The 24722-nt window shown below is 40.2% G+C and overlaps 1 protein-coding gene across 2 annotated transcripts in view; it reads left to right on the forward strand.

Annotated features, from left to right (window-relative positions):
- xpot (exportin, tRNA (nuclear export receptor for tRNAs)) overlaps window positions 1-24722 on the forward strand; it is a 76472-nt gene that overhangs the window by 46157 nt on the left and 5593 nt on the right. For both annotated transcript variants that reach the window (XM_073058800.1, XM_073058799.1), the window contains exons 14-24: window positions 709-828; window positions 3913-4007; window positions 5463-5532; window positions 7091-7329; window positions 8794-9079; window positions 15213-15402; window positions 16391-16507; window positions 16598-16713; window positions 20950-20997; window positions 21848-21919; window positions 24584-24640. In XM_073058800.1, coding sequence (XP_072914901.1) covers window positions 709-828; window positions 3913-4007; window positions 5463-5532; window positions 7091-7329; window positions 8794-9079; window positions 15213-15402; window positions 16391-16507; window positions 16598-16713; window positions 20950-20997; window positions 21848-21919; window positions 24584-24640 — 1410 coding nt within the window. The remainder of the gene's footprint in view (window positions 1-708; window positions 829-3912; window positions 4008-5462; window positions 5533-7090; window positions 7330-8793; window positions 9080-15212; window positions 15403-16390; window positions 16508-16597; window positions 16714-20949; window positions 20998-21847; window positions 21920-24583; window positions 24641-24722) is intronic.

Below are 24722 nucleotides of genomic sequence, written 5' to 3' on the forward strand. Positions count from 1 at the left end.
AAATGCTGTGTAGCCATTCCATAGAGACAAAATGTTCTCAGGGCAAGGATTTTGCCAGTACTGGTGGAGCTGAGTTATAAACAGTGTTGGACAGGTTAGGAGATTTAAAATTCTGATGAAGGGTCTCAGTCCAAAACATTGACTGTTTATTCATTTCCATAGATGCTGCCTAACTGCTGAGTTCCTCCAGCATTTAGTGTGTGTTACTTTGGACAGGCTAGGACTTCATTCTTTGAAGCATAGGAGATCTATCATCTCTACAGATGGTCTTGCAGAGGTATAGAAGGTTAAGGGGCATAGAATAGGGTGAATGCACTCAGTCTTTATCCCAAGATTGAGCAACCATGAGCTAGGGGGCATAGCTGTAACATGAGAGGGGAAATGTTTAATAGGAACTTGAGAAGCAGCGTCTAATTACTCAAAGGGTGGTGTGTATGTGGAATAAGCTATCATAGGAAGTGGTTGAGGGAGGTATAATAACTTTTAAAATCAGTTGGATAAGTAGATGGATTGGAAAGATTTAGAAGATTATGGCCCAAATACTGACAGATGGGACTAGCCATCTTAGTCAGCATCGACCAGTAGGGCTGAAGGGCCAGTATAACTGTAAAAAGAGGAAGGCTCTATGAATGCTATAGGAAGTAATACAATGTATGAACAAGTACAGTTTAATATCCAGAATATAACACACTTTCTTTGTCTCTATAGTTGGTGATGTCTGGAGTGAGTCAGTACCAGCATACATCAGTCACATTGGAATTTTTTGAAACTGTAGTTCGTTATGAGAAATTTTTTACTGTAGAACCGCAGCACATTCCTAATGTTTTGGTGAGTTGTTTTACAGATCTAGTTCCCATAATGCTCTACATTTACTTGCCTTTTTACTATTTAGTGGTCTATGGAACTAAATGTATTTACTCTCTGGAGTAGTGGGTGAGAATTGTGTAAAACAGATTTGTGTGAGGTTAACGGTTACTACACTCAGTATGCTAGTTTTAGTTATTTGGTTATTATTTTCCAGTATTTGTGACTTTTAGCCAGTGAGCATTGTATTGGTATGTTGGTTAAGTTATCAAGTAAGAATCACCGTTTTACCTCATGGCCCATCACTTCTGAGCCCATCTACAATGATTCTACATCAATCCTGTTCTTCACATCAATTCTTTCCACCCCACAATCCTACCATCTACCTCCACTAGGGTTAACTTTAAAGTAACCATATGGAAGGAAACTGGAACAATTGGCAACAGGCTTTATGCAGATGGTGTTTGAGGTCGGAATCGAACCGGGGTCTCTGGAACTATGAGGCAGCTACACTAATGTCTAAACTGGGGTTGTCAACCTGGGGTCCATGGACCCTTGTTTAGTGGTAGGAGTCCATGGCATGAAAAAGGTTGGGAAGTCCTGCTCCAAACCATTGTCCTGTCATTCGTACGTGGAATCTTAGATCAAAATTGGGAGATGGGGGCTGGGATTTCAGCACTGCAGCTGGGGAGTTTGAATTTGGTTAATTCAAAACCCACCTGGTTTAATATCACTCTAAAATGAAACTCCAGACTATTTGGAGAGAAATGGTGAGGATAGAGGGTTGGAAGGAAAGTATAATTTGGGGTTTTTTTTGTTTGTGTGGTCTGGGAATAGACAACTGAACTAGCGAGGTTGACCTGAACACAAGAATTAGGGACTGGCCACTTAAATTTCTTCCACCGTTGAATAAGGCCACAGCTGATCTGATTCCAACTTCGCCTCTGCGTTCCATTAACTCCTTGCTCGTCAAGAATCTGTCAACCTTTGCATTTAAAATATTCAAGTTCTCTCATTCCCAAGTCAAGTCGTCACTTTTTATTGTCATTTCGACCATAACTGCTGGTACAGTACACAGTAACCATGGTGCTACATGAACAATACAAAAACTACACTGAACTACATAAACCAACACAAGAACTACACTAGACTACAGATCTACCCAGGACTGCATAAAGTACACAGAACAGTGCAGGCATTACAATAAATAATAAACTTCTCCTTGATAAAGATTTTCATAGGTTCCCAGCCTTTTGTGGGAAAACAGTTGGTCTTAATGGTCAAAGCACTTGTGATTTTCAGTCTAGATTCTCCCATTCCATTCTCTCCACCTCCACACTGCTCTAGACGATGACAAGCCTCCTGCTATTACATACATTTGCAAGAAAAAGTTTGTGAATCTTTTGCAATTACCTGTTTTACTGCATTAATTATAAAATGTGGTCTGATCTTTATCTAAGTCATATTAATAGACAAACACAATCTGCCTAAACTAATAACACAGAAACAATTGTAATTTTCATGTCTTTATTGAACACATTGTTTAATCATGTACAGCCCAGGACAGAAAGTATGTGAACCCTTGTATGTGGACTCTCTGACAGTGGTGTCTGAAAAGAGGATGCTGTCCAAGTTGCATGCCATCTTGGACAATGACTCCCATCCACTCCATAATGTACTGGTTAGACACAGGAGTACATTCAGCCAGAGGCCGGAGACTCATTCCACCGAGATGTAACACTGAGCATTGTAGGGTCATTCTTGCCTGTGGCCATCAAACTTTACAACTCCTCCCTTGGAGTGTCAGACACCCTGAACCAATAGGCTGGTCCTAGACTTATTTCCACTTGACATGATTAACTTATTATTTAATTATTTATGGTTTTATATTGCTATATTTCTTCACTATTCTTGGTTGGTGCGGCTGTAACGAAACCCAATTTCCCCTTGGGATCAATAAAGTATGTATGTCTGTCTGTCTACAGCAATGTATTGTTTTGAAGGGCCGTGGTTTTCACCATGGTGTCCTTCCCTAAACACCATTCTTATAGTGGAGACACTAACAGAGACTTCAGCAAGTTCTTGAGATTTCTACAGGTCCTTTGCTGTTAGCCTTGGGTTCTTTTTCACCTCCTTCAGCATTGCACTTTGTGCTTTTGGTGTGATGTTTTCAAGACACCCATTCCTAGGGAGAGTAGTATCAGTACTGAATTTCCTCCAATTGTAGACAATTTCCCTATCTGGACTGATGAACACTCTGGTCTTTAGAAATGCTTTTGTAGCCTTTTCCAACTTCATGCATCTCCACAATTCTTCTAAGGTCCTCTGAAAGTTGTTTTGATTGAGGCATGGTGCACATAAACGGACCTTTCTTGGGAAGAGCAGGCTCTGCTAGTAACCTGACTGTGTATTTTTCTTATAGGGCATGGCACCTCCAATCTCATCTCATGGGTTGGAATACCTGACTCCAAATAGCTTTTCTAGAAGGCATTACCCTGGAGGTTCATATCCAACCCTGAGATTTGTTGCCTTGCTGGCATACTCAATAAGTCGATAGAATTAATAACCATAACAGAATCAATGAACAACCGCACCAACTTGGACGTTCAACCAGTGTTCAATAGAAATCAAACTGCAAATACAAAAATAAATAATAAATAAATAAGCCATAAATATCGAGAACATGAGATGAGCTTTTGTCAAAGATGTAATTTTTAATGCTGCACTTCTTGCATTTAAAAGGGGGAAAAAATTGAAGAAAACATCCCAACATTCTATGTACTTCTGAGGGAGAAGGCTGATGCACATCAGATAATTGAAAGGAATGGCTAAAATCTGATGTGATTTTATCAATTGCCATCATATTCTTCCATTTTTAATGTTTGGTTTTGTTCTTGCTGAAACTTTTAAATTGTATTAAATCATTTGTTGAGTCAAGACTATTACAGCAATGCAGTAAGTTGGTGACAAGAATTGGTATAGAGTGTGAAATCCACAGCAAAGAGTAGTAAATTATTTTGAATAATCCTGTTCAACTTTTTATCTGCCCCTTTACGATTTTGAATGCATTTTTTAAAAAATTCTGTTTTTGTTTTGCTTTTGATGCAGATGTGCTTTTTGGATCACAGAGGATTGCGTAATAATAGTCCAAAAGTGCGAAGCAGGACAGCTTACCTGTTCTCCAGGTTCATTAAATCTCTGAGGTAGGTGATTCCTGCTTTATATCTCCCTTTTTGGATGCAGTGATATTCATCCAGAGAATGTTCAGAAGTCAAGAATGAGGTCTAAATTTTGTAATTACAGCATTTTTATTAGGCTTTCATGACAATAAAAGTAGCTCACCAATTCACTCTACTGTAAGGGAGAGAGAAAGGAGGAGACCATAGGAAAACAATGCAGTCTTGATTATCTTATTTACACTATAAACTAGCTCACTAGGGAGCTACAGTACTGTGCAAAAGTCTTGGGCACTTTTATATAGCTAGGGTGCACAAGACCTTTGCACAGTACTGTAGTCGTTTTACGTATTGCACTGTACTGCTGCCACAAAAAGAGACAAATTTCATGGCATTTGTGAGTGATGATAAACCTGATTCTGATAATGGGTCTCTGTTGTGGACTGAGAGTGGGAAGGGGGAAGAGAGCAGGAAGCACCAGAGAGATGTTCTGTAATGATCAGTAAACCAATTGTTTGGAATCAAATGACCTTACCTGATGTCTCAGGGCTGGGTTGTCTGCACCCGAGCCACCACTCTCCCACCCCCCGCCCAGCACTCCTTCTCTGCCACTTGCCCCACACTGCTCCCGTGGCACTCCATCCTCACCATTCTTATCTGCTTTGCTCCTGCCAGATTTACAAACCTCCTCTCCACTCCACATTGACAAATACAATACTGTGTTAAAGTCTTAGATAACCTAGCTATATCTATGCCTAAGACCTTTACACAGTAATGTAAAACGGATTCCAGTGATAAGAGAGAGCCTACGAAATAGGTTCAGTAGCATGACAAGGGCTGCAGAGAAACTTATAAGTATAGAATCAACTATACTACAATTACTGAAAATTCGCTGAACTATTATACACAATTATAAGAAAAGCATGGGAAAGTTAAACTGCAAAAAAAGTTTTGCACTCTAATCCAACACTCTTCATTTTTCTTCTGTTGTATTGATCACAGAACATTTATTGAACAACACACACAAGATGCTAGAGGAACTCGGCAAGTCAGGTAGCATCTGTAGAGGTGAATATACAGTTCGATGTTTTGGGTTGAGATCCTTCATCAGGACTTGTACCATTTGACTACTCCATCTCTCATATGTTCCCAGAAAGGCACAGAATTGATCTAGGGTTATTTTTTGCTTCACTGGATCTCAGCCTGAAATGTTCACTGTTTATTCCTCTCCATAGATGCTGCCTGACTTGCTGAGTTCCTCCAGCATTTTGAGTGTTGTCCAAGATTTCCAGCATCTGCAGAATTGTTTGTGTTTGTATTTATTAAACAAGTTACCTAAGAAGCATGCACCTCTTTTTATTGTTCCTACTGTGTAGTAGTGCCTGATTTGACACTAAATGCTGCTACTTTGCATAATAACAAAAAGCTATTAAGTTATAAATTATCCTGCAAATGTGCAATTCATTGCATTTTTTCTTACAGCAAGCATATGAATCCTTATATTGAGGATATTTTGAACAGAATGCAAGATTTATTGGTGCTTTCACCTTGTGTAAGTGTTGAATTTTCTTTGACTTAAAGTGGGTTAAGTCTCTTGGTAGAACCAGAGTCGGAGTAGCCACTTGTCACCAAATTACTGGCTGGTGTCTAGAGACGTAAATTTGAATCCTATTGTGGCAGTTGGGAATTTAAATTAGAAACGTAGAGCCCAAGATGTTGTGCCGACGTTTTAACCTACACTAAGATCAATCTGACCCTTTCCTCCCACGTAGTGCTCCAATTTTTTATCATTCATGTGTCTATTATCTAAGAGTCTCTTAAATGTCCCTAATGTATCTGCCTTTACCATCATGAAATTCTCTCTACACTTTCCTCAATTCACCTTAGTTATGCTCCCTTGTGGATTCATGTGGGTTTTCATGTAAGTTGGTGCTGATTTGGAATAGTACACTGTTGGTTTTAATGATGGTGATTGTGTCAGGGAAAGAAACAACAGCCTTAACTGGTTGGGATGATCTTGTGGCTCCTCAATTGTAGTTTACTTTTAATGGTCTCAGTCTGAATGGACACAAAAAAGTGGCTATATATACAGATCCTTAAATAGCATTACAAATTGACTGTAATTTTGATTTTTACTAAACAGGTGAGAGAGTCCAGAGCTCAGAGTCTAGACCACAGAAATGTTGATGTGCAGTACAGAATGTTCTCAGAACTACAGTTCCATGCCACCAGGCTTATCCAGTTACCAATATTTGCCCCATATCTCTCTAAGCGCCTCCTATCCGTGTACTTTTCCAAATATCTTGGAAATGTCATGGTACATGCACAGTGTAAAATCCTCTGTAAGATGTAGTTTAATACATCTTTAATACAACAGTAGCATAGTGGGTAAGCATAACGCTTTACAGTGCCAGCAATCTGGGCTCAATTTCCATTGTCCTCTGTGAGGAGTTTGTATGTTCTCCTCCTGACCACATGGGTTTCCTCCCGCATTCCAAAAGTATACTGGTTAGGGTTAGTACGTTGGGTATATGCTATGTTTTCAGCGGAAGCATGGAGACACTAGCAGACTGACACCAGCACATCCTCAGTCATTGACGCAAACAACATTTCACTCTGTTTCAATGCACACGTGACAAATAAAGCTAATCTTTACTTTCTTGGCATCTGTGAAGCCCCTTCAGATTTTAACTTTGAACAAGTAATGAAAAAATGTTAGTGGTTTAAGTTGTAAGTCTTATACATACAATACAGAAAGTCAGAGGTAGCTTTTACACAGAGTGGTGGGTGCTGAGCTGATTAGAGGAGACAGACATATTTGGGACATTTAAGAGACTTTTGGTTAGGTATATGGATAATAGAAAAATGGAGGGGTATGTGTGGGAGGGTAGGGTTAGATTGATCTTGGAATAGGTTAAAGGGTCAGGATGCATTGGGGGCTGTGCTGTACTGTTCTGTTTTATGACTGCAAGCTGACTTTCTCTCCCAAACCCCCTCCCTTTCCTTTCTGTGCCAATAAAATGCCAACATTCGTATTACAAGCATTTTCTGTAGGCAATCATTGTTATGCTTTCTGTTAGATTGTAATGGCCTTCTTTGGTCCATTTCAGGAGAACGGTTTCCAGACGTTGTTGAGCAGCGATGACCAACTGTTTATTTATGAAACAGCAGGTGTACTGATTGTCAATAGTGAATACCCAGCAGAGAGGAAGCAGACTTTGATGAGGGACTTGCTCACTCCACTGATGGAGAAATTCAAGGTATATTTAGAGAAACTCCTAACAGAGCAGGACGAAGAGAGGCAAACTGTACTGGCAGACTGCCTAAATCACGCTGTGGGCTTTGCAAGGTTGGTACTCTTTAAAACAAGCTTGTGCCTTTATTAATGGCCTGTTTGTAGAGGCCTGTTATTTATTTGTTATTAATCCTGAACTGACTTCAATTTTGAAGGGGGCGTCATGCTTGTAATACAGTAGCTTTGCAAGTCTCCTTCAGCACTTTTCCTCCAGGTAAGATTCAGTTTGATGACCACAAATCATTTTGAAGAACAAATAAGCATAGCATTGGAAAAAGAACTTCAACACGGATAAAGTAAAAGGCATTAAATATTGATTAAGAATGTTATATATGTATTAGTTGGAAGAAAAGAAATCTAAAAGGCCTGAGAATGTAATAATGTATAAATTACAATGTTCTTCAAAGTTACAAGGCTTTGTGGTTTATTTTCAGAGAGATTGTATTGATAAGAGGCTGTGCTAAACTTGTATTGAAATAGTATATCATTTTTGTTTGCTATAAACATAAGAATACACGAGTGTAGAAAACATTTACAACAAAGCTGATATCAGAAATTCAGTGATGTACCTATGGGAAAAGATATTGCCTTTCCCTTCATGTAATCTGATTATGAATAGTCATCTTCAGATTTGTGAAGTTGATGGAATAGAGGCATGGTGTATTTCCACTTGTCTGAAAGCATGTAGGGATAATCAGTATGGGATTGGCACAGGAAATTCCATAGGGAATGATAACAATCTATGGAGTATAAGCTTAAAATCTTACATCGGGAAGAATGTAAAAAGGCTCAATTGTTGCTTTTACAGGGGTGGCAAACCTATGGCACGTGGCATGCACTACCACCTATTGTTTCTTTAAAACCCACCCATAATAAAAAGCTACATAATGTTTATCTTTACTGCTAAAAGGAGCAGTAAATGATTTTTTACAACCTGGGAGTAGTGAATTGTTTCCACAGGCGGTATCTTACGCCGGCTTGACGTCAGCCAGACAGTTGCGAGAACATGTGACGCTTGAAATCCTCACAGAACTGGTGTGCACATCAGTATTTGGATAATAAACTGTTACAATAACAATGCTATTTAGAAGTGATGCTGTTTCAATAGTCTTTTTAAAAGATTAACATAAATAATTTTAAAACAATGAATATACAACAATAAGCAACATGACATCCTTTTTGCTTAAAAAGTCCATAATTATTGTTAAATTAAGTAATCAATGATCATCTCTGGTCAAAATTACCATGACACAAGAGAATTCTTTAGATTATTGCCAATTTGGGCACAAGTTCTCAAAAGTTTGCCACTCCTGACAATGGATTTTTACTCATCATTCAGCCTGTCAAGCCCATGCAAGCTCTCAGCCGATCAATCCTAATCTCCTTCCCCACCCCAGCTTCTTTATTAGCACTTCAACTCATTCTCCTGTTTAGGCCTTGTGTCCTGTTTCTGCACAGCACGTGTAATTCTGGCCCCTTGGTCCAGCGTTAAGTCTACCTTTCTCTCTTGGTTTTCAGCCGCACCAGTAAGGCCTTCAGCAACAAGCAGACCGTGAAGCAGTGTGGTTGTTCAGAAGTGTATCGCGACTGTCTGCAAACGTTTCTGCCCTCTCTGAGTTGCCCTCTGCAGAAGGAGGTGCTACGGAGCGGAGTTCGGACATTTCTTCACAGAATGATCATCTGCTTAGAGGAAGAAGTTCTTCCGTTCATTCCTACTGCCTCGGAACACATGCTCAAGGACTGTGAGGCAAAGGACCTTCAAGAATTTATTCCACTTATTAATCAAATTACAGCAAAATTTAAGGTACTGATTTAACTTCCGTTTTTAAATAGTTTCAAAGTTCAGAGTAAATTTATTTTAAAAAAGTATGTATGTGTTACCATATACTCTACTGAAATTCATTTTCTTGTAGGCAAAAACAAATGTAATAGAAAAACTATACATAAGCGGCAAAGAACCTATGTGCAAAAGGGGAAAAAAGCCTGTACCAAATTTAAAAAAATAGTCCTTGAACGTGGTCTGTAGGTCCTAGTATCAGTTTAAAGTAGTGGTGATTGAAGTTATCCACGCCGGTTCAGGGGCTTGATGGTTGAAGGTTAATAACTGTTCCTGAAGCTGGTTGTATGGGACCCAAGGCTCCTGTACCACCTGCCTAATGGTAGTATGAGAAGAGAGCATGGGCTGTACGGCGGAGGCTGGGGTTTTTGATGGTGGATGCATTCTGAAGTAGCAGTATATATAAGTGTGCTCAGAGGTGGGGAGGGCTTTACCTACGATGGACTGGCCTGTATCCACCACTTTCTTTAGCCTTTTGTTTTCCTGGCACTTGTTGCTTCCACACCAGTTTGTGATACAGCTAGTCAGGATGCTCTCCACAGTGCCTTTATAGAAATTCGTCAGGGATTTTAGTGACATGCTTAATCTATGCAAACTTCTAAGAAAGTCTAGGAGCTGTCGATCCTTCTTTGTGCTGACAATTGTGTGCTGGTCCCAAGACAGATCCTCTGATATGCTAACACAAAGGAATTTAAAACCTATATAATTTGGCTTTCCAACCAACCCAGTTGTCCTGGTTTAATTTTGTCCTTCCAAGTGACAAGTTTCAATTCAAGAGGCTTGAGCACAAAGTCTGGGCAGATGCTCTCAAGAAGCAAACATGCCTTTTGTGTTGGTGGAGCTGCTGCCTTTGTGGTCAGGTATTATATTACGGGTCCTGTGTAGCTGGACGCCAGGGATCGCGAGTTGATTTTCAAAGAAGATCATGGCATATTGCTGTTCTTAGTCAACATTTGAGGCAGCTGCAGAGGTCAGGCAGCTTCTCTGGAGGGGGAATCAACAGTTGACATTTCAGGCCACAGCCCTTCATCAGGGCTGGAAAAGAAGAAGGCAGGAGTCAGAATAAGAAGGTGGGGGAATGGGCCTGAGTACAAGCTTGGCAGATGATCGGTGACACCAAGTGAGGGGGAAGGTGGGGTGTGGGGCGGGGGAGGAATAAAGTAAGACGCTGGGAGTGATGGGTGAAAGAGGTACAGTATTGTACAAAGGTCTTAGCACATTTGTATAGCAAGGGTATTTCTCTGAACTGGTACTGCAAAAATTTCATGACATTTGAGTGATGATAAACCTGATTCTGATATGAGTCTCTGTTATGGATTGAGAGTGGGAACAGGCAGGGGAATAGTGGGTGAGGGAAAAAGAGAAGGGAGAGGGGAGGGAGTGGGAAGCACCTGAGACATTCTATAATCAATAAACTAGTTGTTTGGCGTCAAATGACCTTACCTGGTGTCTCAGGGCTGGGTGTGTCTGCACCCACACCACCCCTCACCCCTGGCACTCCTCTGCCACTTACCCCACACCCCTCCTGTGGTGCACCACCCTCACCATTCCCAACATCCTTTGCTTCTGCCAGATTTATAAACTCGCTTTCTGCTTCACATTGACAAATGCAATACTGTGCAAAAGTCTTAGGCACCCTAGCTATATGAAGACTTTAGCACAGTGCTGTAAAGGAGTGAAGAAGGAGGAATCTGATCAGAGAGCAAAGTGGACCATGGAAGAAAGAGAAGGAGAATGTGATGAGAAAGGGTCAGAAGGGAACCAGAAGGGACTGGAAATCAAGAGGAGGAGGGAAAAATTACCAGAAGTTAGAGAATGCCTGAAACATTGATTGTTCATTCCCCTCTGTAGATGGCTTCCTGACTTACCGCTGAATTCCTGCAGCACTGTGTTGTAAGTTGCTCAAGATTTCCTGTATCTGCAGAATCTCTTGTGTATGTGATGTAGGGAAACTAGTCGATTATGAGCTTCTGTACTGTCTTTGTGGAGTTTGTGTGTTCCCCTTATGATTGCGTGGGTTTCACTGTTTTTCTGTCCCATCCCAAAGATGTGGATTGGCAGCCGGTCGAGTTCATTGTCATCTGCACAAGTATGTGTATACACAAGTATGATGAAAAACATGCAGCAACATACCAGTAGATGAGCAGCGTACAGAATTAAAACAAACTAAACATTTTTATTACAAGAACACAAATTAGAACTAAAAAAATTCCATTTTCAGGCAAAGTGATCAAACTGGTTAGATTGGTTCGATAATCCAGTCCTAGTTCTTCATGAAACAGTTTCACTTGTTCCTTCACCATCTCTCCTGGCAGTTCTATACCTTCCCTGGCACAGATTTTTAAATCACTTTATGAGAACTTTATCTAGTTGTGAATATCTTCCATCTTTCATTGTTTTCCTTATGCACATCTGATTTTTTGATTCACTGTCAGCAAAGAACTGGAACTACTTTTCTCTTTGTTCCTTTATATCATAAACTGTAGAAGAGCCAGTGTTATACAAGTCGCATGTGCTTTTCACACCACTGTCAAGTTTTTTCAGAACTTCCACCTTACCTTGTATAGATAACGTATGGTGTTTGCGCTTTACATCACAAGAAGCACTTCCTTTATTCAATGAAGACATGACTGGGGATAGATAAGCACAGGTTATAAATATAAATGCAGAATAACACAGGAACAACTTGCTTCTTTTAAGACTGTCAACAGCTGATTTTGCTAATGGTGCCACCAAGTCAGTGGTGACAGGTTGGCATGGCAACACAGGAAATTTGAAATTGGGCTGGTGAAAATTGTGTCCAAATCAGCGGTAGAACCGGATTACTGATTGCCGGATTCGAGGTGATTGACCTGTAGTTGAAGAGGAAAACCTGTTCTTGAACTTGGTAATGTGGGACTTCTCCCTTCTATATTTCCTGCCCAATGGTAGCTGTGAGAAGATGGCATGTGGGATGTTGAGGAACTTTGGTTGTGCCTCATGTAGATGCTACCACTGGTGAGGCGGGATGTGCCCATGGTGAGTGCACTAGTCTCTGCCGTGTCTGGACAGTTGAATTGCCATACCAAACAATTGGTTGCAGTAAATTGCCCATATTGTGTAGGTGAGTGGGAGAATTGGACAGGAGTTGGTCAGAATGTGAAGGCAATAAGATAAGTGGCTGGCTTAGGGTTGGTATAAGTGGGTGTTTGCTAGTTAGCATGGAGTGAGTGGGCCAAAGGGCCTGTTTCAGTTCTGTGTATCTCCAGGAAGCTCTGATAAGACTGCTGGCTGTGAAGTCAATGTCTATGGAATTACTTTGGGCAAGCACTGTGATATCTGCCTGCATAAATCTATGCATGAAAGGTCATCAACCTTTAAGATTAATTGTTTCTGTATCCATAAATGCTGCCTTCTCTCAGTATTTCTAGCGTTTTGTTTGTTTCACTTTAATTATGTTATATCTTTTAGTCTACGTGGAAAGCCATTTTGGCTGTTTGAAATGGCTGTCCAGTTAATTTCTTGCCCTTTCAGATCATTTTAATTAATAGTTATTAGACTTGTCTCCTGTATGTTGAAATGTCCAGTTTGCGTCACTGATCAACACAGACTGGGGATGTGTTTGGGGCGGCCAGCAACTGTTGCCACAGCTTACTATCACATATGTCTTTGGAAACTGGAGCACCCAGAGGAAACCCACATGAGGAGAACATATTTGCAGATGGCAGTGGGAATTGAACCTTGATCTTCTGATCACTGGCACTGTAAAGCATTATGCTAATGTCTACACTATAGTTTTGCTCTTGAGAATTGATACCTACTAACATACTAAACTGACCTAGAATGTCAACAATCCTTTCCCCCCCCCCCCCCCCCCAACAGATGCTGCTTGGCCCACTGAGTTCCTATAGCAGATTTTATTGTTTTACCTGATTTATTTGTATGTTGCCCTTCAAGAACTCAGCTGTGTTGTGTTACTGAGCAAATGTCAAATGGCAGTATGTGTCAGACTCTGAGCTTGATTTTGGGGTTTAGTCCAGAAGGAGTCTGTCACTCCTTGTGTAACAGTACTACTTGTACAGTTGCAAGAAAATGTTTGTGAACCCTTTAGGGTTACCTGGTTTTCTACATTAATTACTCATAAAATGTGGTCTGATCTTTATCCAAGCCATGATAATACATTCTGCCTAAAATAACATGCAAACAATAGTACTTCTCATCAATACTGAGCACAGTGTTTAAGCAATCACAGTCTAGGTTCAAAAAAATGTGAACCTCTGGGCTAATGCCTTATTCAAAAGCTATTTCAAGTCAGGTGCTCCAATCAGTGAGTTGAGATTGGAGTTGTGGGTTGTAGAGGAGCCCTGCCCTATAAAAAAGACTCTCAAAGTCAGGTTACTGACTCTCTTCTCAAGAAAGATCTGTTTGTGTCCCATGCCTCGATCAAAACAAATTTGAGAGGACCTTAAAAAAGAATTATAGAATGCATGAAGCTGGAAAAGGCTACAAAAGAACTTCTAAAGACCTGAGTGTACATCAGTCCACAGTGAGAGAAATTGTCTACAAGTGGAGGAAATTCAGTACTGTTGCTACTCTCCCTAGGGATGGTTGTCCTACAAAGATCACACCAAGAGCACAATGTGCAATGCTGAAGCAGGTATAGAAGAACCCAAGAGTAACAGAGAAAGACCTGCAGAAATCTCAAGGACTTGCTAAAGTTTCTGTTCATGTATTCACTATAAGAAAAACACTGAACAAGAATTGTGTTCGTGCAAGGACAACACAGAGGAAACCACTGCTCTTCAAAAAATCGTGTCTCATGTTTTCAAAAGACCACCTGGATAGTCCAGGTTCTGTGGACAGATGAGACAAAAGTTGAACTTTTTGGCAGAAATGCACACCATTCTGAATGGGGGGGTGGGGGAGGAGCACTGCACACCAACACCAAAGCCTTATCCCAACTGTGAAGAATGGTGGAAGAAGCATCATGGTGGGGCTGCTTTGCTGCCTCAGGGCCTGGACACTGCAATTGTTGAGGGAACAATGAATTCCAAATTGTATCTAGATACTTTACAGGCTAGCAGTCTGTCACCTAAAGCTTAATAGAAGTTGGATAATGCAACAAGACAATGATCCAAAACACAAGAGTAAATCAACAACAGGATGGTTTAAAAAGAAGAAAATTTGTGGTTTGGAATGGCCAAGTCAGTCCATTCCAACCCTCACCCAGTTGAGATGCTGTGACATGTCCTGAAGAGGGCTGTCCGTGTAAAGTATCCCAGAAATATTGATGAACTGAAACGGTTTTGTATGGAGGAATGGTCAAAATTCCTCATCAGTTATGCAAGTGTGATCAGCAGCTACAGGAAATGTTCGGTGGAGATTATTGCTGCTAAGGGACATTCTATCAGTTATTAAATACAAGGGTTTACATACTCTTTCCAGCCTGGACTGTTATTAAAAGAATGTATTCAATAAAGACATGAAAAAAACAAGTTTATGTTATTAGTTTAGACAGATTGTGTTTGTCTATTATTGTGACTTAGATGAAGATCACATTTTATGAGTATTAATGCAGAAGACCACAATTGCAAAGGGTTCGCAAAGTTTTTCTTGCAACTCTGTGTAGAATATCCAGCTCAGAACCAGCTGGCATCAGCTTAGAACAGACAGCAGAGAAGATGTATTTGATAGTAAACATAAATGCCTTGTGTTCATAAACTTTCAGCATTGAGATGTTGGTGTCACTAGTAAGTGAAGCCATTTAGAATGTTCCAGTGCTCCTTGTGAAGAGATAGCAATATATTTCCCTTAGAATGATGTTTGGCACGGAGGGACCTTGGAAGTTGCGGCAAGGGTATGCTAACAGAACAGTGCAGACACTGCACAGCCTTTTCTGAGTTTGGATGTTCAGTAAGGCAAGAGTCACAGACGTAGTGCAGTCAAGCAGGCTGAACACGACCCTGGAAAGTCCCACTCTCCTTTGTACAGACTTTTGGCTTTTGAGATTGTTTATTTCTTGGTGTCATTGAACTGTATTTAACTGTATTTTGTGTTCAAAAATTTTTTCTGTTTTGGTGAGCCCTTGATAATCTTTTGGTTCTTACCATTCTCTCCACAGACACAGATTTCACCATTTTTACAGCAGGTATTTATGCCTTTGGTTCAAGCAATCTTTGAAGTATTAGCACGGCCTGCAGAAGAAAATGACCAGACCGCTGCTCTGGAAAACCAAATGCTACGCAGGAGTTACTTTGCATTTCTACAGACAGTTGCCGGGAGTGGAATGAGTGAGGTCCTTGCTAATCAAGGTAAGTCAGCATAATATTATTTTGATTATGGTATATGGTATGTTAATCCAGGAAAGGAAGCCATTTGGATTTTACAGGCCCTTTGAGATAGCCATCTTCATTGTTACCTCTGAACCTACTTTCACTATCCGTGCAGGCAATTCTTCATCGGTCATCAGAACTATAAAAAGTTTTTCCACTGCTCTCTATAGCCAGAAACCTTAAGTTATGTATTCTGTTGTTACTAACTCAATTTTGTAATGCATTTTAAAGATAAAGATGAGCTTTATTTCTCACATATCAAAACATACAAGTTCAGGTTTATTGTCATTCATCCATACACATCTGTACTGCTAAACAAAACATTGTTCCTCTGGGGCCAATGTACAAAACATACAGTCACATACAGCACACATAGTTACAATTCATATACAGTCATAAAATAATGTTAGTACAAGGCTCTGAGTAGTATGGATTGAAGATTGACAAGCTACAAAATGCAAGTTGCAAGTTTCAGTTAGTTTCATATTACTGGCGCCGTTGTAATAATAGTGAAATGTGTCAATTGTGTCAACAACCGACACAGTCTGAGGATGTCCTAGAGGCAGCCCACAACTTGTCAACCTGCATGTCTTTATGTGATAGAAAACAGGAGCAACTGGAGGAAACTCACATGGTCACGGGGAGAACAAACACAGCAGTGGGAATTGATCACTGGCACTGTAAAGTGTTGCACCAGCCAATACGCTATCCTGCTACCCTTATTTGGATCTGGCTTATTTACTGAAATCTTCCTTTGCTCCAAGTTTCTCAATAGGACTTGCAAGCATTAACGTTACCATGTGCTACCTGCGTCTGGATTATTGGGGTGGTTTTGGGGTCTTGTTAAGTCTAACCAAGTCCATTTTTAACAAGGCTTTGCAGTGCTACCCTCTTCCTTCAATAAATTGATATGTTTCATAATCTAATCAGCAGAATTATTTTCTACAGATTTTAATCTTTCTCCTAGGTGTACAGAATGTAGAACAAGTCCTGTTTACAGTCATTCAAGGGGCAGTGGAATTCCCAGATCCAATTGCCCAGAAAACTTGCTTTATTATCCTTTCAAAACTAGTAGAGCTTTGGGGTAAGAACCAATCATTTTCATCTGGCGAGTCTTAATTTTATATTAACAAAACCGTTTGACTATGTTTGACTAAACATTGTTTTATTCTAGGGGGTAAAGATGGTCTCTTAGGATTTGAAGACTTCATCTACAAGCACATTGTGCCCGCTTGCTTTTTGGCACCTCTGAAACCAACTTTTGATCTGGCTGATGCTCAGACCATCTTGGTAGGTGCAGTGTAGTTTAACAAAATTTTAATTTGCAAGTTATTTTTCATGATTTTTGTTTTAATTGTCAATTGCTATCCAAGTTAGAGAAAGTACATTACTGTTCAAAAGTCTTAGGCACTGGTCTTGGGCACATATATAGTGGCTATAAAAAGCATTCCCCCTCTTCCCCACCCCCCATCAAACACACCAAATCACTGGTGCAGCCAATTGGTTTTTGAAGTCACATAATTAGATAAATGGAGTCAAGGTGTTTCAATTGGCTGTGGTAAAAATACACCTGTATCTGAAAGGTCCAACTGCGGGTGAGTCAGTATACTAGCAAAAATTACACTTTGGAGACATAAGAACACTCCAAGCAACTCTTTGAAAGGTTATTGAAAAGCACAAGTCAGGAGATGGATACAAGAAAATTTTCAAGTCCCTGAATATCCTTTGCAGTACAGTTAAGTCAATCAAGGGAACTAGTGAGCAAGGCCACCAAGAGACCTATAACAACTCTGGAGGAGTTACAGGCTTCAGTGGGAGAGTCTGCACATACAACTGTTGCCTGGGTGCTTCACCAGTTGCAGCTTTATGGAAGAGTAGCAAAGAGAAAGCCACTGTTGGGGGGGAGAAAACTCACATGAAATCTCAGCTAGAGTCTGCCAGAAGGCAAGTGGAAGATTCTGAAGTCAGCTGGAAGAAGGTTCTATAGTCTGAGGAAACCAAATTTGAGCTTTTTAGCCATCAGACTAAATGCTATGTTTGGCTTTTGTACGCCAAGCACCATACATCATCAAAAACATACCATCCCTATCATGAAGTATCATGCTGTGGGGATGCTTCATTACAGCAGGCCCTAAAAGGCTTGTGAAGGTAGAGAGTAAAATCCTGGAGTAGTCTGCAAGAGAACTATGACTTGGGAAATTTGTTCTCCAGCAAGACAATGACCCCTAGCATAAAACCAAAGCTACACAGGAATGGTTTTAAAACCAACAAAGTTAATGTCCTTGGAGTGGCCAAGTCAGTGTCCAGACCTCAATCCAATTGAGAATTTGTGGCTGGATTTGAAAAGGGCTGTTCACTCATGATTTCCATGCAATCTGACAGAGCTTGAGCGGTTTTGTAAAGAAAGGGGGAAAATTGAAGTGTCCAGATGTGCAAAGCTGATAGTGACCTATCCACGCAGACTCAAGGCTGTAATTGCTGCCTAAGGTTCATCTACTAAATACTGACTTGAGTAATTATGCAATCAATTATTTTGTGTTTAATAATTGTAATAAATTTAGACCAATTTGTAGACATTTGTTTCACTTTGATACAGAAGAGTCTTTTCTGTTGATCAGTGTCAAATAAAGACAAATTATTCTCACTGGGATTCAATGTTGTAAAGCAATAAAACATGAATACTTCCAGGGGAGGGGGGGTTAATACTTTTGATCGGCATTATATATAGCTCGAGAGCCTAAGATTTTTGCATGGTACTGTAGTGATAATTTATGTATTGCCCTGTACAGCCAACAAAAATAAACATATTGTGAGTGATGATAAACCTAATTCTGGTATGGGTCTCTTATGGACTGAGAGTGGGAAAGGCTGGAATCCATACTGGGTTGGGGGCTGGCCCCTCCCATTGGTGCTGCTGTCCTGTATTCACTCAGTGGAAGAACAAGCTGGACAGGAACAACATCCCATGTACCATAAATCTGCAGTGGGGCTTGGTCTATATTTTTTTGTATGACTGTATGTTTTCTGCTATCATAACCATAATGTGCTTTGTGCAATGAGCTGTTGGTAATGTGTTTTGTGCCTTGGCCCCGGAGGAATGCTGTCTTATTGGCTATATTCATGTACAGTTGAATGATATTTAAACTTCAACTTGAACTTGATAAAACTGATAAAGAGTAACTATCAGGGAGGAGAGGGGGAGGAAAAGAGAGACCAGTTGTGCCATTCATACAAATGTTTGTACTTAAGTTGGACTTTTGAATTTAATAATATGAAAACTCACTATGTGTGGGTGTCCTTAAGTTGGGTGTTCATAACCTAGGGAAGACTGGTAAGTCTTAATTTGCACATAGTAATTATGCAGTAGATCATAACTGTACAACAGGCAGATTTAGGTACAGTTATTATTTCAATAATCTAGTTACCATTAATTGTGTTTATAACACCTGCATTAGTTAGATATTTCTGTAGCTATCAGCACTTGTGCTTCTTGAGAGTTTAGAATTTTTTTTAGTATAGTACAGGCTCTTCGGCTCACAATATTGTGCCAACCCTTGCTGCAAGATCAATCTAACCCTTCCCATCCACGTATCCCTCCATTTAAGAGTCTCTTAGTGTCTCTAATGTAGCTACCTTTTCCACTAACCCGGCAACGTGTTCCACGCACCTATCTCTCTGAGTAATAAATAACACCATTGACGTACCTTCATACTTTCCTCTGAACACCTTAAAGTTATACCTCATTGTATCAACCGTTTCTGCACTCTGGCTATCCACTTTAATTTGATTTAGTCTAAGAACCAATTAAATAAAAATCTGTGGACACTGGGTTGGTTGGGAGAAAATGTCAAAGAAACTTAGGAAAGATATGGTGGATGGAGAATTCAGGGAGGGGAATGGTGATATACTAGAGCATGTTAGCATTAAACAGGTGGATGCGCTGGGTGTCTTGGAGGACACAAAAGTGGATAAATTGCCAGGACTGCATGCAGTTATCCCGGTCTGCTCTGAGAGACAAGGGAATGGATTGTTGGCGCTCTGGCTGAGAGTTAAATCTTTGAGCACAAGGTGACTGGAAGACAGCAAATGTGGTCACCCTTTCTGAAGAAGGCAGCAGGGAAATGCCTGGTAGGGGCAGATGTACAAGCCTAACATTCATGGTAGGGAAGCTACTACCACTAGAAAGGAAAAAAATTGAGGGAAAGGATTAATAACCTCTTAGAAAGGCAAGTATTAACCAGACAACCAACATTACCAAGAACAGATCTTTCTGACCAATCTGATTGAAGTAAAGTCCATCCCAACTTGAATTATCTCCCTTGACACCTCCTCCCTGCTTTAGTACAGACCTGTGGTAATATATCGTGAGGTGAGGCAGTGTATCTGTGAGGTAAGTGACACTCACCTGACCCTAAATTCAATCTTAAGGCTGATTTATACTTGTGCGTCGCATCTGTGCCGTAGGTACAGTGTACCCTATGCCGTAAGGTGATGTGCACCTCCCCAAAAAAGTAACTTGCGCGTCGTGGTGACGCAGACTGCAACAACAGTGATTGGTCCGCTTGGTAGCATCGCATTTCCTCCTACATATTTCCGGTTGCTGCTTCTCCACCATGTCTGTACACCGATGCGAAATAGTTTAACCAAATCGTCAAATCTACCTGCCAACATGCGAAAATGTTTGAAATGCATTTCCTCGTCCATGTCTCTCACGAAGAAACTCAACACAGTGGCATTGAAACTCCACTGTCAACTAGCATTTTTGCGCACACCAACGCATGCTCGCTACGGCGCAGAGTAACTTAGAAGTGAAAATCAGGGTTACAGCGCAGGCTGCTGCGTAGCCCATACGCAAAAGTATAAATCAGCCTTTAGTTGTTGCCATCAAGACTCGAACAGCGACTTGTTGCTGTTGACATTGGCCGTACATGTGCCACCTGTGTCAGGAAACGATGCTGACAGTTTGCCACTAATCACCTGTAAACCCAGGAGGTGATTAGCATTGATGCATTTAACATTTAGGACAGTCTTGGTTGGTGGGTGATGGGTAAATAAGGAAATGGGTATTTATGGGTAAATAAGGAATGTATTTGGTGAGGGTAGGAGTTAATGTAGTGTAGGAGGAGACTAGCGAGATTAAACACTAGTATGAGATGTTTCAGCCAAAGGTCTGCTCTGCCTTGTACACAATATGTCATTACCAGAAACCAGTCACAGAGACCACGTTTTAAATATTTTGGGAAGTTCTGTAAGTGTTTTCCTGTATTTCCCAATATACAGTTCTGTTGATTCATGAAAATTTGTGTGTTTTACTTTGCCTACCTTAGTGTTAAGATTCTGGATGTAATTGGCAACTGTTACAAGATTAAAATGTTTTTAATTGACTGTAAATCTTTTGCTTTTATTATTCACCACGTATGTTGGACAAATGTTCCCACAAGCAACCTAGAGTGTGGGGACCAGATGTGGCAGGAATCGAAACAGTTTTTGTTAACTCTTAATCATTTAAATTTGTTTTATATGTAGGCTTTATCAGAATGTGCTATAACATTGAAAACAATTCATCTCAAAAGGGTAAGGACCTTTTGTTCTTCTGTCTCCAAATTTATATTTAAAAATGCACTCACTGGCCACTTTATTAGGTACAGAAGTGGAATCTAGTGTGGTCTTCTGATTCCATCCATTTCAAGGTCCAATGTGTTGTGTGTTCAGAGATGCTCTCCTGTTATAACACATGGTTATTTGACTTACTGCCATCTTCCTGTCAGCCTGAACCTGTGTGGCCATTCTCTCACTTCTCTCGTTAACAAGGTGTTTCTGTCCACAGAACTGCTAATCACTGATTGTGTTTTTTTGTTTCTCGCGCCATTCTCTGCATTCTCTAGAGACTGTTGTGTGTGGAAAAACTCGAGATCAGCAGTTTCTGAGATACTCAAACCAACAACCATTCTACGGTCAAAGTCACTTAGATTACATTTCTTCCCTATTCTGATGTTTGGTGTGAACAACTGAACCTTTTGACCATGTCTGCATGCTTTCACGCATTGAGTTTCTGCCACATGATTAGCTACTTAGATATTTGCATTAATGAGCAGTGTACCGGAGTACCTAATAAAGTGGCCACTGAGTGCAGAAACCATTCTTGAACATGAAAGTGAAAGCAAAATCTTGTGGGTACTGAAAATCTGAGAAGGAAAAAAAAAACAGGAAATGTTGTGAATGCTCCGGAGATGTGTGGGAAGCAGCTTTGCTTTTCATTGTCTTCTCAAGTGATCTGAGAGAATAGTCTGATTCTTTCCACGGATATTGACTAGTCTCCGGAGTATTCCCAGCATTTCCGATATTTTGTTCCATTTTTTAATTTCATTGCAAAATGAATGTCACCACATGTGTCCTGTTACTCACTGAGCGTTTTGCATTTCAGGGGCCCGAATTCATTCAATATCTTCAGCAAGAGTACTTGCAGTCATTACAGGTAGCCCCCGAAATAAATCAGGTTAGTGAGAATTTGAAATATTTTTACTTTGGAGCATGACTTCTCTTTTAACTGATTTAGTGCAAGTACAGGTCATCCCCAGTTTACATCATGGTTCTGTTCCTTAACTGGAGCAGTTCACTAAAAGAAATGCAATCACACACTAAGGTCCCAGGCAGCGGAAGATGCCTGGAGCAGCCGACAAATCTGTCCGCCAGTCTCACAAACACTGTACATACAGGCTGTGCCTAAATCAGCTGTTTGTAAGCTGGGGAGGGACCTGTATGACTATCAGGTGCTGCATGTCTAGTGTTTTAGCTGTTTCAAAGTAAATTTAATATCGAAGTCCATATATGTTACCGAATACTAACCAAGCAGCTCAAAGAAGCAATTCTATAAGATAATAGGACATCATACACTACCCTGATATTCATGTTCTTGTGGGCATTCGCAGTAAAAACAAAGAAACACAAGAGAATCAATGTAATACTGTGCACAACAAGAAAAAACAATGTGTAATAGACTGCAAATTTAAAAGAAAACAAATTAATAATCTAAATAAATAAGCAATAAATATAGAGAGCATGAGTTGTAGAGTTCTTGAAAGTGAGTGGAACTCTGAAACCACTGGGGCAGAAATTATCAGAGCAATAATTGTTAACCACGCCCTTTTGAATTTATTCTGGCCTTATTTAGGTCAATTCCAGCTCCCCTCTAGTAGGGAGACCAGAACACTCATTGGTTTCTCAATGTAAGACTATCGTTTAGAAGTTAAAATTGGGTTGTCTGACAAAACAACAGAATTTGGATCAAAAGAAAAGCTGATTTAAATTCCACCTTCCCACACTCCACACCTTACCGCCATGTGTGTAAGATTTTGATGTGATGTTTGACAGCCGTATTGTGGAATAACTGAGGTTTACTTTAACTGAGGCTCATGCATTACGCTGTTTGAAAGTGAAGGTCAGTCACAGAATAGCTACACATTGAAAACTGGAAGACAGGTTGTTCCTGCTTACAAGCGCCTGCCTTGTGGACACTCCTACATGTACATGAGCTCCCATAATATTGAATTCAAAAGTCTGATGTATGTACATACATTCAACCCCAAAAAACTATTTTGATATAATTCTCCTCTTTCAGTACAAAGTTCAGAGTAAATTTATTGTCTGTTCATAATATCACCATATATGAATCTCAGTTGTGAGATTTATTTGCTTGCAGGCATACTCAATAAATCCATAATTAAATAACCTTAATGGAATCAATGAAAGACCATATTAACTTGGGCATTCAAGCTGTGTGTGAAAGACACATGCTATACAAATACAAAAAGGAAGAAATAATAATAAATAAACAATAAATATCGAGAAGATGAGATGAAGATTCCTTGAAAGTGAGTCTGCAGGTTGTGGGAACATTTCAATGATAGGGCAAGTGAAGTTGAGTGACTACTTTTTCTTGTTACAGAGTTATAGTTACACAGCACAGAAAACAGGCCCTTCATTCCAACTTGTCTATGCTGACCAAGTTGCCTACTTCAGCTAATCTCATTTGACCCATATCCATTTAAACCCATCCTATCCGTGTACCTGTCTGAATGCCTGTTTAAACATAATTGTACCTGTTTCTACTCCACTTGTGCAGTAGATGCCATTCATTACAATACAGCTAGAGTTCAGAGTTCAAATGTGATGCCATCTATAAGGAGATTGTGGGTTTCCTCTGGTTAGTAGGTTAATTGGTCGTTGTAAATTGTCCTGTGAGTAGGCTGGGGTTAAATAGGTGGTTTGCTGTGAGGTGCAGCTTGATAGGAAGAATGGGCTATTCCCTGCTGTATCTGTAAGTTTAAAAAAAAAAGTGGTGGTATCGCCATCGTATGGAAAGGTTTTTAGTATTTTCTAAATTCTAGACAAAGTCGACCAAGAATACTTGTTAAAAAAGAACCTGTTTGGTTATCTGGGGCACACAGCTGATATGGATAACATGCAGTCACCATTTAGCAGCTTGGCAAATTGAGCACCTTCCAGGTGGCAACAATTGCTTTAGATGTTAAGCCCTTCATTAAGACTTAGGAAATGTGGCTGTGGAAAAAGGGGAAAATCTCACACATAAAAAGTGAATAAAATGAACTGTGACGTGTTTAATGCAAACGATGAGACAAGAAGAAAGAGGCTTAAAATTTGCAATTGGTTATAAGGGAAGCATGGAAAAAAATACAGAAGCCACGATTAGAAAGCAGGGGAACACTAAAACAGCTCAATAGATTCTGCAGGTGCTGGAAATCTTGAGCAACACACACAAAATGCAGGAGGAACTCAGTGGGTCAGCCAGCATCTAAGCTTGGAAAGGGGCTGGATCAGGGCTCATACCCCTTGCCTACCCCAGCTCTCAATATGTTGCTGGTACATGGCGGGGCACAGGATTAATCTAGGATTACTTTGCACCTTCACGGCTGCTCCCTGCTCCTTTATTTCCAAGCAGAGAGATCTCCCTCACCCTGAGATTGGCTGCAAGGGAACTTCTGCAACAACCTGGAAGTATTGAAATCTGACAGATTTCCTGCTGCACTCCCTTTTATTTGTAAACTAAGTTCTTTACCTTCGAAGTTCAAACAAAAGCTTTTTTTAAATTATCTTGGTGAAAGGCAAGAAAAATAATTCAAATGTGTTTTTTTTTAAACAGGAGTTTTGTCAAGCACTTCAACAACCTGATAGTAAAATCTTCAAAAATTATCTAAAGGTAAGTCAAGGGGGGGGGGCGGGGGGGGTTAGAGTGTAAATATAGAAATTATATAATTTGGTAGCTGTAAATCTTCATCAGA

Source organism: Hemitrygon akajei, chromosome 10, assembly GCF_048418815.1.
Source record: "Hemitrygon akajei chromosome 10, sHemAka1.3, whole genome shotgun sequence".
Classification (NCBI taxonomy): Eukaryota; Metazoa; Chordata; class Chondrichthyes; order Myliobatiformes; family Dasyatidae; genus Hemitrygon; species Hemitrygon akajei.